The following is a 13,989-nucleotide window of genomic DNA, read 5'->3' as shown; positions in this document are numbered from 1 at the left end:
TAGGAGATCCCTAGCTAAAACAGGAAGAAGTTGAGGAGGGGGCTCCTCCAACCTAGTGTATGAACACTGACGCTCTGAACCCAAACTCGCTAAACAATCCGCTATATCATTAACCGTTTGAGGAATATGGAGAAGTTGGACATGCCAATCTCGATCCAAAATAAGTTGGAGCTCCCTAAAATCCGAGGCAAGCTCATGGAAGGACAGCCTACCATCCCGCAAAACCTCCACAACTTAACATAAATGTATTTATAACATACATTTTCTAAACACACTTTTTAAAATTTGAAAAATACACTTATTTTAATGGAAACAAGAAAATAGGTGGTACCCAAACGAGCTCTAATTCAACAATTTCACTTCGTGTTATTCATTTCATGAAGAAACAACTATTCCACAAAACAAATGCTGATCGAAACTAATAGGAGAGTAAGAGCCCGTTTAGGTTATATAAATCCCTCTTTCTGATGAATGGACAGCATCGTTACGTGCTGAGGTGACTGGTGAGTGTGCATTTGCAGCTAGGTGCGTGAAGCCACGAAAAGGAAGATTTTATTCGATATTTTGCATATGCAATTATACATGAAAATGTTCTTGTACTGATAATAATAAGCTTTTATCATCCAATTTCAGATAATAATACTACATTAAGGCTTCTCTTGTGGGATTTGTGATTAGTATACTATTCATCTATACCAGATGAACCTTCACTTCATTTGATGTCCTTATTAAGCTGCAAATTGCAATATCATCATTATATTTTTCTGAGTGTATTGCTGAAATATCACTCCACAACCTTCAAATTGTGGCACTGCCTGATGTTTCTTGCTCAGGCGGGCTTAACTGAAATTGGACCACTGATTGTGGATACCCTCCTGCATTTGGAAACAGAACAAATGGATTTCTGCTCGTTGTCGCCGTTTCAGTTGTGCCATACACCTGGGACATGAACCCTCATTGTTAACCAATATGTGCTTTTTGAGAAATACTAGTTAGTCACACATACTTTTGAACACAATCTCTATAATTGCGCTGATATTTTAAGAAATAGACCAATCGTAGAGAGTGTGCTCAATAGAGTGTGTTGCGGAGATTTATCTATGCAGCTGTGCTTTCTTTTGTCACACTGCATGGTTAAATATAAGGCTCTTTTGATTTAACAATCTTTGCTACCTTTTTGCGTAGTTGTTTGTTTTCTTGTTGAATGAGGTTTACCTTCTTATAAAGCTCCATGTTGTCCTGATGTATGAGGTTTCCCTGTATTGAAACATAAAGTCTGTCAGTGTTATGAATTTTTTTAGAGGAAAATTAGCTGATTCAAGGTGATGGCTGAGAAAGACCTTTCGGTTCAGCTCTTGGATCTCATCTGTCAGAGTATTTTCCTGCAGAATTTGATTAAAATTGTCAATTGCTGTCTATGTTAGTCGGGTCATTAATCAATCAAGCACATATATCTTCATTCCTTCACAGTGTGAATCTAAAAGTTAGTTGACCTTTTTCATGCGGACACCTTGGAGACTCATTTCTAGTTGATTCTCTAGATCCTGTAGGTTTCTCACACTCAAACCATAGAGCTGTTCTCCAAGCAATTGCCTGTGTCCTCAAATGCAGAGTTTAATGAGATATGTCAATTCGTTCTCTTAAATTAGTCACCATTATTAGCAAAAATGCATGTTTGCACATAGCTTAATGTCATATGCAAATTCATTCTCTTGTATTAATCACCACTATTAGAATGTTTGTATGTATATCTTTGGGTGTGTTGCCTAATGTGCTTAATTGATGTGGAAGCTCTAAGGTAGAATTTGTATTCAATAGTATTGTTATGTCACTTGTGTGCATAATCATGGGATTGGCAAGGTTTCGTTTTTCTTTCGCTTTATGTAATTCTGATAAAAAAGGAAAAGGAGGAACAAGAGTGTTCACAGCCACCTACTATATAGTATGGTAATACCTTCTTGTCTGAGACGTGCTTCCAGAAGAGTACCTGTTTTATTTACTTAGTAGAGTTATAAAATAAAATTCTGAATAAATTAGTAAAAAGGTTGTACCTATGGTTTTCTTGTAGATTCTGCACTTGCTGCTTTAAACCTTCTGCCTCCCTTTGCCAAAACTATCAATTATCAAGTAAAACGATGTACATGAGTACTGCAAAGGGTAAAAAAGAAGTAAAAGGAAGATTTTCATCATGTTGAGTTAGAACTGAACAGAATACTTCAACATGATCTATAATGAGATATGAAATCAATGTGATTTAAATTAAGAAGCTGATTGTCAGATTTAATATGAGCACTGACCAGATGTAATTAGGTTGTTCTTCATCATGATCTACATACTTATTAATTCATTTTTAGGTTGTTCTTTTGTAGTCTATTCATGTTTTATTGTTATCTATTTGGATGAGGAGGAGGATTAAAACAGTAATGATACTTAGACATATAAACTATGCACTATTGTAGACACCTAGTCGACACCTCATTTTTCTTTCTATCTCTCTCTTTTTATCAAATCAATTGTTTCTCTCTTTTTCTTCTCTTCTCACTCTGGGTATCTGTTGAATGTCTGCACTATGCGGATGTCAACAAATCTTTTCCTTTTAGTAATGCTTGGGATTCATTTGATACACTTGATGCATGAGAAATCTTGCAGTTATGTGACATAAGGTCAGTACAGTCCTTTCTCTGTTCTCAGAAGTACTGATAGTTCATAGATTGGCCAAAGATATTTAGCTCACTATATTATAAAGTTATGATTTGCTCAATTGAGGAGAGGGTGTGGATCTTGCTTTTTACATATAGAACAAAAAATTACATGCAGTTCTGTTTTTGGATCCTAGAAAATATGTCATATGAGGCATAGTTACACACTTAATAAGTTCGTCAGTAAACAAAATATTGATGATAACAGTTTCGCTTGTAGCTGTTATACTTATTTATGGCAGGACAAGTTACGGGACAATACTGAAGAGTGGTTAACAGAGCATACCTTGGCTTCAGATTCTGGATTTATTAGTTGATGTTCCCCCTTGCATGTCTTATATCTCTCGATCACTGATTTCATGCTGGTCACAAAAAAATCATCACACATTTTAATTTGTTTTACTCAATTGTTAGTACAATTGATCATCGAAAGTTGTATATGAAGAAGACATTGTGAAAAACATATAGCATATCCTAGAATCCAAAGATACACACACATATATATATATATATATATATATATATATATATATATATATATATATCAGTAGCTTGGTTTCCATGAGAAATTATTAATCTAACAAAGTTCATGTGTAGATGCCTGCCAAAGGATGTGAAGTATCAATGTGATTCATTCATGAAACAACTTGAACAGGTATGGATGAGAAGTGATTGTTACATTGTGATAATAACTTCCAGCATGAGCTGATCATCTTTTTTAGTTTTACTAGTGATTCATTGCTGACTTTAGTTCGATGCTAGTACAATCAATGTTAGCAAAGATTTTGCGATTTTGCAGCACTGCTCCTATTCAAAACGCATGCAAAATCTTTTTTTGGTGGAATCCCGTAGAATCTTAGATTTTAATTGTAAAATCATAAAATCCTATTGAATCTTACGATTCTAGTATTTTTTTAATTTTTGAAGCTGATTCCTAAAATTAGGGAAACTAGAGAGTTTTTTGACTTTGTGGAAAAAACAACCCACCACCCAGCATTTAGGGGATTTTGAAATTGAAGCTCTAATTGATTGTAGTTGCCAAATTTGAATGGTTAATTGATAAGAATTAATAACTGATTGTATATTTCGAAAAATCAACTCATGTGACCCAACCTTCATGCCTCTAATTGCCTATTTAATTCACTCATAGTAGAGTGAATTGAATCACGCATTCATGCTCTGTTTTCTGTAGTCTCTATTTAGGTCTCTTCCTCTTATGTTTTCTCTTCATTCTTCAACATCTTTGTTTTCCTTCATTCTTCAACGTCTCTGTTTCATCTTTTAATTTCATGTTCTAGTACTCTTATGATTTTGGATTGAGATTATGACTTATATGGATGTTAATCTGATGAATTTTTATTCCAATTTTTGTTAAATGATGTGACTTTTTTTTTGGTTACAGGAGGAAAAGAAACAAAACGACAAAACTAACTAAGAGAATCTAAAAACAAAGAATCATAAACGAAGGAAGGTGGCTGCTTCCAAACTTGAACCGGTGAGCCTTGACAGCAAGCCTCCCGGGCTAGTTTGTCAGCCGTGTTATTCTTGGCTCGATCAACCTGGAACAAAGTAACATGCTGCATACTTGCCATAGCAGCACGAACGCGACATATCTCCTCCCTATTCCAGTAGCTTGTGATGTTGGTCCCTTCATGTAGAGCATGGATAACCTTCGAGCAGTCAGACGAGCACGAGGCCTCGGTGTAGCCTATCTCCAGAGCATGACGGAGCCCCAGCTCCATAGCAAGAATCTCTGCAAGAAAGGCCGAGCCAGAAGCATAACTGACAGAGATAGCAGACAACCAATTGCCACAAGAGTCCCTCACAATAGCGGCACACCCCATCCTGTTCACCGAGGGATTCCAGCTACCGTCAACGGCAATGGACACAGTCGGGGAAGAAGAGAAGGTAGCCAAATTCGCCATATGATCTTCTTGCACCAGGGATTGAAGAGAACTCCTCCAAACGGCTTCGTCCCGGAGGATGCACCGCAGAATGATGTTCAAAGGAAGCTCATTGTCATTGAAAACTTTATGGTTACGCCACCTCCAACACCACCATAAAATAGCAACAGCCAAAGTGGCGTGACGGTGTATCAGTAAACCAGCAAGCCAAGTGTCGACCTCGACGTGAGCAGCGGGAGCTGGCAGAACCGTTCGGAAGTTACTCCACAGGTCTCGCGAATCTGGGCAAAACCGAAACAAATGGTTGATGTCCTCTGTCTCTGCAGTACATCTGGGACAAGCGGCGGTCGCTGCTAGGTGGGACTGGAGACGCTTAGCATTCGTGGGCAAAGCACCATGGGCAAGCAGCCATAAGAAGAAACGAAGCTTCTCTGGTATTTTAAGCTTCCAAATTTTCCTCCACAACCCAAAATTTCCAACCTGAGGTGTTCCCATGCTATCAATGCTATTTTTTTGTTTTTCTATTTATGGTAGAATCTTACGATTCAATTTACGATTATACGATTATACGATTTTGAACCCCTCTCCTATTCTACGTAGAATCTAGCTTTTCACAACATTGAGTACAATTATACTTATCATTAATAATTGATTTTTTTTCCCGCATGCTTTTCCCTCTGGTAGGGTGTGCATGAACCTTTCTTAACAGGTTTTAGACTCTGGTGTATTAAAGGACAAGGGCCAGTATTAAACCACTTGTGACTTGTCTATGAACTTCAATAGTTTTGTTTGTAAAATAAATAACACAAGATATCTGTGGAGAAAGGAAAGTTGTAATCAGGATAATTAATTTATGTGATGATTCAGTGTTTTTCTTCAGCAGAAATAAACTTTAGAATTATATGATATATTTTCTGGATGACCTATTGACCTTAACCTGCATAATACATTGGAACGCTATATAGAATGTTGGGTTCAGATATCTTATTCTTTTTGTTACTTAATTGTCAAATATATTTGTCTTGAAGCTTCTACTAAATTTTGATATTATAATGACTGATTTACATGGCATGTAGATTACAGAGGAGTGATTTTCACCAACATGTGTTGGTCATAGTGGAGAAAAGACTTGGAGGTTAAGGATGTAGCCTAGTCTCTTGAGTTTTGATTCTTCAATCTGTGTATCAAAAAAACACTGATAGAAGGGACTTCACCTTGGGTGCTTAATATCCCAATAGCTGAACTTTTCACCTATTGGGTATGAGGATTCTGTCTTCGAGTCACCCAAGAAGAAACAGATAAAATCACTGCATATGTGTGTGTCTGGATAGGTCATAGGAATAAAGATGCCTTTTGTCACACATCCATAGTTTCAAAGTCCAATCTCACGAACACACAGCTGGTTGGATCTTTACAAGTATATTGATAACAAAATTTCTGCACTACATTTTACCACTTGACTACTTAGTTCCATCTATCTTCTATCAGACATGACAGGGATTCAGGGAATAAGGCGGAGAAGAAGAAAGACAGAACTATTAGACTACTTCCTACTATAACATGATACAATAACTTGTCAAGGTATGTTATATCCAAGACTCCTTGTCCCCAGGATTGTAAGTGAAATAAAACTTTGGCTTGAAGTATGGTTAATGTATGATCATTGTCGAAGTGAGACTTAAGCATATGTGCAAAGTGAAATCACCAGAGAATGCAAGAGGCCCCTATACAGGCCATTGAACCTTTCATAATAAGCCAAAGGGAGTTGATTTTGGTACTGCAATATGCTAAAAACTAGCCAAGTTATGCAGTTAGTTATAAACTTGCACATGATATAAGCACACTTCAGCTTTCGGGGGATTTTAAGCACATAATTTAAACTAGCTAAGTTATGCAGTTAGTTAGTTTGTTGTGTATTCAGCTAGATTGCTTAGTTGTACTTAGTTAGACTTTCTGATCTTTGTATATAAATCTCCATAGTGTATATTCAAGATAACAATGTTCATTCAATATATAATCTGAAATCCATTTCCCCTTGGTTTCTCCTCAAGTTCCTTTCCTTCTCTCAATTCCTCTGAACCATTTTATAATGGGAAGGTGAACTATTAGCTCATATGTTAGAATGCATAACCTGCATGAACACACTCCTGATTCTTGGAGTTGGCTTCGAGAACTTATAGGATAATTAAAGTCAGCATACAAATTTGTAGTGAATTCTATTGTTCATTTGTTCTGTAAAAACTTCTAGAATGAATGATCTAGCACCTTCAAATGCTTTTTATTGAAGGTAATTCTTAATAATACATACTAAGATTAGTCTGCTGAGAAGAGCGATACTGCAATAAGATTCAACTTTTGGCACATCATGTGAAGATCATGTGGATGACTCTCTTCACTTGTTCTTTGTTTTTTCAGTAATGGCTAAGGGCTGATTTCTAGTTTTACAATTGCTAGGTTACTCATTTTACACCACACCACTTTCCTCTGGAGAATTTTCTTGATTTCCAAGGCATCCCTTCAGATTCGTCTCAAAAAAGATTTGAATGTTGATTGGGGTGCAAAATTTTACTCTACGGATCGTGATAAAAGATTTGGTTTTTAACTCAATAGGGGCTTTTGTATTTGATATTTTCAAGTTGATTAAGTTAAGGTCTTGGTGGTGGTTGAGGGCTGAGACATGAGCACTTATGCTGTCTCATCATGTGCTGGGAAAGCAACCTCGCCCGATGTTTCTAGCTTCCTGGAAGATTATGTTTGGGATGGTGATAGTGATTTAATTGCTCTGCATTTGAAATTATCTTTAAGGTGAACAAATAATTAAACCATATACTCTACTATCATAATTCAAAGCACATATAGTTTTAATGGATCAATATCCTCTCATGGAAAAACTCTCATAATTTCAATATGAGAAAACATGAGAGAATTTTCACATAAGAGGACATTGATTCATCGAGAAGACATAGATCCTTAATCTACATGAAATTGTAGACTTCACCGGAAAGCTTAAGGATTCAGATAAACACATCTTCTAGCATATATAAGTGCTAGAAATTCCAAACAGAGCGAACATATATATGGACTAAACTAAGAACAAAGAATACAATATGGAAAAGGAACAAATCCCACGCCAGACCCTAACAAGGGTAAACCAAACAAGATTGATACAATGAAACCTAACGAATTAAAATTGCTAGGTCAGCTAGGTTTAATAACCTAATTAGGCTCTCTATCAAAACTAGTGGCGACATCACTTTATCTGATGGATACACTTTCCAATGATAGTGATCCTAAATTAGACTTAAATATTGCTTTTGGTGTGGGGCTGCTGGCCAACACTTCCTCATTCTTAATGCTATACACTTACTTCAACTAACACCATTTATAGCATGTTGGAATTTGGTATTCTGCGTGCATGATTCTAATCCTTGCATAACTAGCTTTAACCATTGTCAAACTTAAAGTTAGGGAACTAAGTTGATAGCCATCATCGAAGATAAAAAAATATGGGTATTTAAAAACGTTTGTCTTTTTTAAAACAGTTTTAGCTTTTAAGACTAAAATACTAGAATAGTTTAAAATATGTTTTCTGATTCAATTTTTAGTTTTCATATTACAATTTTTTTAATGTTGGAAAACATCTAATTCAAACAGTTATTTTTTTCTTGAAAAACAGTTTTTAAATATAGTTTTTAGAAACTGCAATCAAACATGCCCTAATTATTCAAAACCAAACCTATAAGTGGATTGCAGCTCTACTGGTCGACCAATGCATTTGATGGATGCTAAGTTGACATGCGATTGTCCTTCAACATACTTTTTTAACGATATATTCTAACACACTTGTTATGATTGATTTATTTTTTAAAAAGTTAAGAATTTTTTTAAGAAGAGAGCAAAATATATTGACTTTCTAAAAAATAAATAAATCATTATAAGTGTGTTAGGATATATGAGTGTATTAATTCTTTCAAAAAAAAAGTGTATTGATAACATTTCTTCAAAATTATTTATATGTTTCTATCTTGTTTAAGCTTTAAAATGGCAAATTCTTGATATAGTATTAAAGTCACAAGAATAACGTACATGTACCAAGGCATGTGATAGATATATTGTCTACTTGGAAGAACTTATTTATTAAATTTTTTCTCAGAGTATAACTGGTGTTTGAAAGTACTTATTTTAATAGCTTTATAATCGACCGATAAACTGAACACTTAAATCTATTATAACTTATTTTGAATTTATTTTAATTAAATTTTTATATTAGTTTATGAATAAACGGTTTTGTTGCCATAAATGTTTAACTAAACTGTTTATCTTTTTTTGAAACTAACTAACCTGTTTATCTAAACACACACTATTTGAGTTTCACCAAATCATTTAAGCTTTTAAGATAATGAGAGAATATAAAATTTTCATGGAAATAAATTTTTATAATCAGTTTTCTTAATATATTTGTAGTTCATCAACCTTCGTTTTGTTTATTGAATAGTTCATGCTGGGAGATAGCTGGCTGGCTAAAACTTATATCAGTGAACCAATATCAAATATATATGAATCCCTTCACTGGGTCTCGCAGCCAGCACACATGAAGGTTTGGTTTAGAAATGTAATACAACCTTTCACAAGATTTCACTTCTATAGGGATTGACTGCACAATGCCGGAAATGCTTCTATAATTGATTTTAAAATCAAAACTATCTATGAAAATTAAGAAGCTTTTGGATGACAAAGGCCCTGTTTTATTTCAGTTCAGTCAGATTAAACGTAAATGAGGTCACTCTTCCCCTTTCACATTTTCTCTCTTGGAATGTGAATTCCTGAATTAACATATGCCAAACGTAGTTGCAAACAGAAAAACAAACAGGCACAAAATTGAATTAGAAAAAATAAAAGTTGATTCAAACATACTATTCATAAATACCTCAACCGTACATTTACCTCTCATACATCTTATTTTTCTCTCTAACTAACTAATTTTTCATGTTATGTCTGTATCATATATCACATCTACATATCTTTTGTCTCTCTTCACTTATTTTCTACCACTACTTAATTTTGGGTGTATATACAGTAAATTGAAATTATTTTCATACCCAGATCTGTTTCTGAGATGGACTTCAGAATGGTAATGGTGCTCATATATGATATAGCTCATTCGCCTAGGTCATGGTCTCTTTCAACCTAGCCATGCATATTTTTCTTCTTTTAAAAGGCCAAAAACATGTATATAAGATAGCACAAGGGTGCTATAACCCATATATATATACTTGTTGCAATCCAATTTTCACGCATGTAATGCGAACACACTTACTCTTTGGTCTCCTTTTTCAACCTCACTCTTCTTGGTAGCTATTTCTTTTTTATCACATCATCCATCATATCTTTTAAAAAATGATACACCAACCAGGCGCTACCTATATAGTTTTTATTTGAGAGATATGCCAACATGAAGTTAAATACAAAGTACAATACATCAATTAGATTTCAGTAACAGATTTGTATATATTCAGAATCACAAATCAATCAAGAGCAAACACACCAGACTATATATTATCATATAGAAGTTGTAGCAGTCCATAAACACATGAGATCCAATATTCTTATTTGTATTGCTAAGGATATATATCATATGAACAAACTAATTACCTGGTGCTTGAATATTCATAAAGCTTTCCTGTGCTGGAGAATATGACAAGTCCAACTTGGGCATCACAGAGGATGGCTAACTCTTTGGCTTTCTTGATCAATCCCTTTCTCCTCTTTGAGAAAGTCACTTGCCTGCTCGTGGAGTTGTCGATCCTTTGAATCACAATCTTCCCTCTTCCCATACTCCTAATTTCACCTTTAGGGTTCATGAAAACAGTCAGACTAATCAATTTGTAATTAGAGTTAATTATGTATGACACAAAACTTCCTTGAAGAAGATACTAATCCATGTGTGAGACAATGAAATCTTACTTGGTAGATATTAAAGATGATGAGTCAGATCAGTGTTTGATGGTGCAAGAATAAGAGTGAGAAGTGATGCCTTTCCATATTCTATATGAAGAAGGCAAGAACTTTATAAGCAGAAAAGTATTGGAAGGAAAGCAGCTTGCAGTGTGGAATAGTGTGCTGATGATTTTATTTTAAAAAAATGAGATGAGTTGTAGTTTGAACAGTGCATCATTCAAGGAGAATTAACTTATTAAGTATACAACAGATTGCATTCTTATGGCGCCGTCAGCCGTATAACTCCCTGACACGTTACAAATACAACATACTACATATCAGCTCGTTAAGTGCATCATCAAAATTCCAGGTCATGTAAATTAGACTAATTAGTAACTTGAAATTAAGCCAGGAAATAATCAATAGATATCCCTGAGTGCAGTATATGAGAGATGTGATAAGTAAGTCATTCCTATAGTTAATTACAAATTCTTCACCTTCACCTCTCGCCCGGCACCTGCTTTCCTTTTCATGCGGGAATCACTTTTTACTGCACCTGATCACAAACCCTTACTCACCCCTTTCAAGCCTTCTTCTGCCTTACCCCGAAACACTTCTCAGCTTACACAAAAAGTAAATTCCAGAATCACGTCTTGCTTGGTCAACTCACAATTGTATATATGAGCTTTTCTTTTTTATCTAGACCACCACTCTTTTCGTTCAAATCAATTTTTTAGTGAATAAAACACTGATGCCTTAACAACCACATCATAACAAAATACTTTAAGATATAATTTAAAAGTAGACTTGCAATATAAAAAGCGTTAATGAAAATGTTAGGCGTACATCCACTTTTAGTCAGTACTCTATTATCACTCTATAGAGTGCTGACGTCACGACTACAAATTTAAGAGAGAACCTTGACGGCATGACTACAAATTTAAGAGAGAACAACTTTGGGAGGATTGGCACGACAAGGGGAGGCGCATGAACTCCAAGAAACGCCGACTGAGTGGCAACGAGACTGAACGGAGGAGGGGAGTCACGACAGCGAGACTAAATGTCTGGAACAACCACATGATTGAATGGAGTGGATAGAGAGTCATAGACGACTCTCACAATGATAACAATGAGCGGCTGGGGCGGTGGAAGGAGGAGACTAGGCAGCCGCAGTGGCAGAAGAGGATTAGGGTTCACAGTGGGAGAAGGCTTTGAGAGTGGAGGAATGAAGGTGAAGATGATGTTTTACCCTTTACTCAAAATCAACGTTAGCTCATCCGACGCCAAACTTTGGGCCAATGGGCCCGACATCCTAAGACTAATTAGAGTTGGTCACAATCTACACAAATTAATACAAGTGTGTAGAGTTTGCCTTAATTGACAGTTGAGTGGGCTCAGCCGACGCTACATAGCGTCTACTAGGCCGACACTAAATTTGTAAATAAAATGAAATAAACGTACATCATAATGTGAAACTCATATATTGAAAAACTTATCGAAATGGTCTACATGTATGTTATTAGGGAAAAGACTCTCAAAATAGTTACATATGCATTTTTAGAGCACACAAATCTTTACATCTATAATTTTTTGTCAAAGTATGTATTTCGCGCAAATGCATTATATTTGAAACCATTTTGAAAAGTGTTTGCTCTCTATTGTTATATATCTAAACTATTTAGATATGCTTTTCAATCTTATTGGTTCATTCTTCATACTAAAAGTCATCTTATAATCAACATGCTTATAATATTTTGACTGTATAAATATGATACTTTTGCATATAATTCCTATATATATAGTGCTTCTCCTTTTGCATACAAATTAATGATATAATCTCGAGCTATAAGACATTAAATGAGCAACACATCGTTAACCAGTTCCACTGTTCTTTATGTGTATGCTTTGAGTTCCATATATATACTATGTGTCGTCAAGTTTTATGTAGCGTCGATATTTCCACAATCAAATCATTTAGAGCTCATTCTGTTGACAAGGTTGTATCATTCATTCCACTTTGACAAACCGATTCATAAGATAAAGATACAATCTAACAAAATAAAAATCATATAAATTAAGATTCATAATTTGTTAAGGAAAGTAAAGCTCGCAAATCAGGTCAACATATCAATCGTACCTGTGCAGTCGCTCTTGGCGGATCTCCTTGCGTCCACTTTGGTAAACTAATTCATAACATTACATTTGATAAGTCTATCTCAAACAAACACGCCTTAACAATAAAACTCATATAATTAAATTGTATTCAATACTATCTATATTAAGTGATAAGGCACACACAGACACACATGAGAAGCCTCGCACGCTTGTGTGGAGTCAGACCAACGTTGAGCAAATTGTAGCATTGTTTGCGCGACCCGTAAAGGGTTGAGTCACGGTAGAGGGACATCCCCACGCGCTACTATACTAGGAAATATTACTCCTAGGATTTCATGTCCCTAAACGCTTAGAACCCTTCAAAAATACTTGATATGGTTACATTATAGTAATGCAAATAGTCATAAAGTGTGGACTGTTTTGTCTCTAAACCCAGCTTTCCATTGGTTAAGCACATGTGAACAGTGAACAAGGTTCCATTCACCAATAAGATTCGATCTTTTTAACATTGCACTTTGATTAAAATAATGTCTAATGCTTGTTTGATTATTGCAACTGTAGTGCTGCAATTAAGGAACTTAGCCAGGTGTCAATGATCAGTAAATCATATGAGTACGGAATCCAAGTTAGATAGATCCTCTGCCTCCAAGTTCAAAATTATAATCTATTTATTTAGGCTTTGGAAAATGCTTCTTTGGAATCCAAGTGCCAATTGACAATTACTTCTTTGTGATGGAAATAGCAGCTAGCATGTATGGAAAATAATGAGTGAAGCACATGAAGCTTAATCATTAATATACTCCCCCCTATTCAAGTTTATGGCACTAGCTAGGAAAAGATGGCATGGCTTTTTTCTTGGATTTCGAATGTGTATGTCCCTGTTGAATTATGATTCTCCAAAAAAAAAATTGTTTAACATATCACATGAAGAGACTCAATAGGCATCTGTAAATGTAACATATGGGAGTTATCAATGCATATATAAATTAGTAAATTCCTTTAAAAAAAATACCAAAAATTTGTAAATTGACTAAATTCTTGAATGAATTTTAGGAAGGGGAGGGAAGAAAGAAATCTGAATGTGAGAGAGAGAGAGAGTTTTGGTTGAGTTTTATTTTTCGAAGGAAAGAGTATTGGGTGAATTTAAACGGAAAAAAATAAAGGAACGAGACAGCTTTCATATTAAAAAGAAAATTCTACTGGGCCTAGTTTGATTTAACCGAGCCCAATATGATCTGATTTGCAATTACAAACCCAAAATTATCATTGACCAAAAACACCCAAAATTATTGTAGACCGAAAAATCCAAAATTCTTGTTAAAGCTATAACTAGG

General features: G+C 35.1%; 1 protein-coding gene across 5 annotated transcripts; it reads right to left on the bottom strand.

Moving 5' to 3' along the window:
* Positions 1 to 530: 530 nt before the first annotated feature.
* On the bottom strand, positions 531 to 12,696 carry LOC130740109 (MADS-box transcription factor 23-like). 5 transcript variants are annotated; one of them, XM_057592612.1, is made up of 10 exons: positions 12,678 to 12,696; positions 10,568 to 10,648; positions 10,256 to 10,451; positions 2,986 to 3,061; positions 2,052 to 2,113; positions 1,955 to 1,987; positions 1,494 to 1,593; positions 1,341 to 1,382; positions 1,174 to 1,257; positions 531 to 939 (listed from the first exon to the last, which is right to left on the bottom strand). In XM_057592612.1, exons 3-10 carry the CDS (start codon positions 10,435 to 10,437, stop codon positions 799 to 801), a joined length of 720 nt encoding a protein of 239 aa, XP_057448595.1. In that variant the 5' UTR covers positions 10,438 to 10,451; positions 10,568 to 10,648; positions 12,678 to 12,696; the 3' UTR covers positions 531 to 798. The 5 variants fall into 5 exon arrangements, with proteins under 5 accessions (XP_057448595.1, XP_057448594.1, XP_057448597.1 ...); XM_057592611.1 differs by lacking the exon at positions 12,678 to 12,696 and adding an exon at positions 11,038 to 11,151; XM_057592614.1 differs by lacking the exon at positions 12,678 to 12,696 and having other exon boundaries at positions 1,216 to 1,257; positions 10,568 to 10,760.
* Between the last annotated feature and the right edge of the window lie 1,293 nt (positions 12,697 to 13,989).

This window comes from Lotus japonicus, chromosome 2, assembly GCF_012489685.1.
Source record: "Lotus japonicus ecotype B-129 chromosome 2, LjGifu_v1.2".
Classification (NCBI taxonomy): Eukaryota; Viridiplantae; Streptophyta; class Magnoliopsida; order Fabales; family Fabaceae; genus Lotus; species Lotus japonicus.
Note: the sequence above shows the minus strand (reverse complement) of the source record. Positions and strands in the feature narration are given on the sequence as shown.

Bases quoted from the DNA above. Each gene is read 5' to 3' on its own strand.
- LOC130740109 (XM_057592612.1), bottom strand. From the start codon at position 10,437: ATGGGAAGAGGGAAGATTGTGATTCAAAGGATCGACAACTCCACGAGC. The intron at 3,062-10,255 runs GTAATTAGTTTG...TTTTGTGACCAG, and splicing joins TATGAATATTCAAGCACCAG to CATGAAATCAGTGATCGAGA. The intron at 1,383-1,493 runs GTCAACTAACTT...CAAATTCTGCAG, and splicing joins AAGGTGTCCGCATGAAAAAG to GAAAATACTCTGACAGATGA.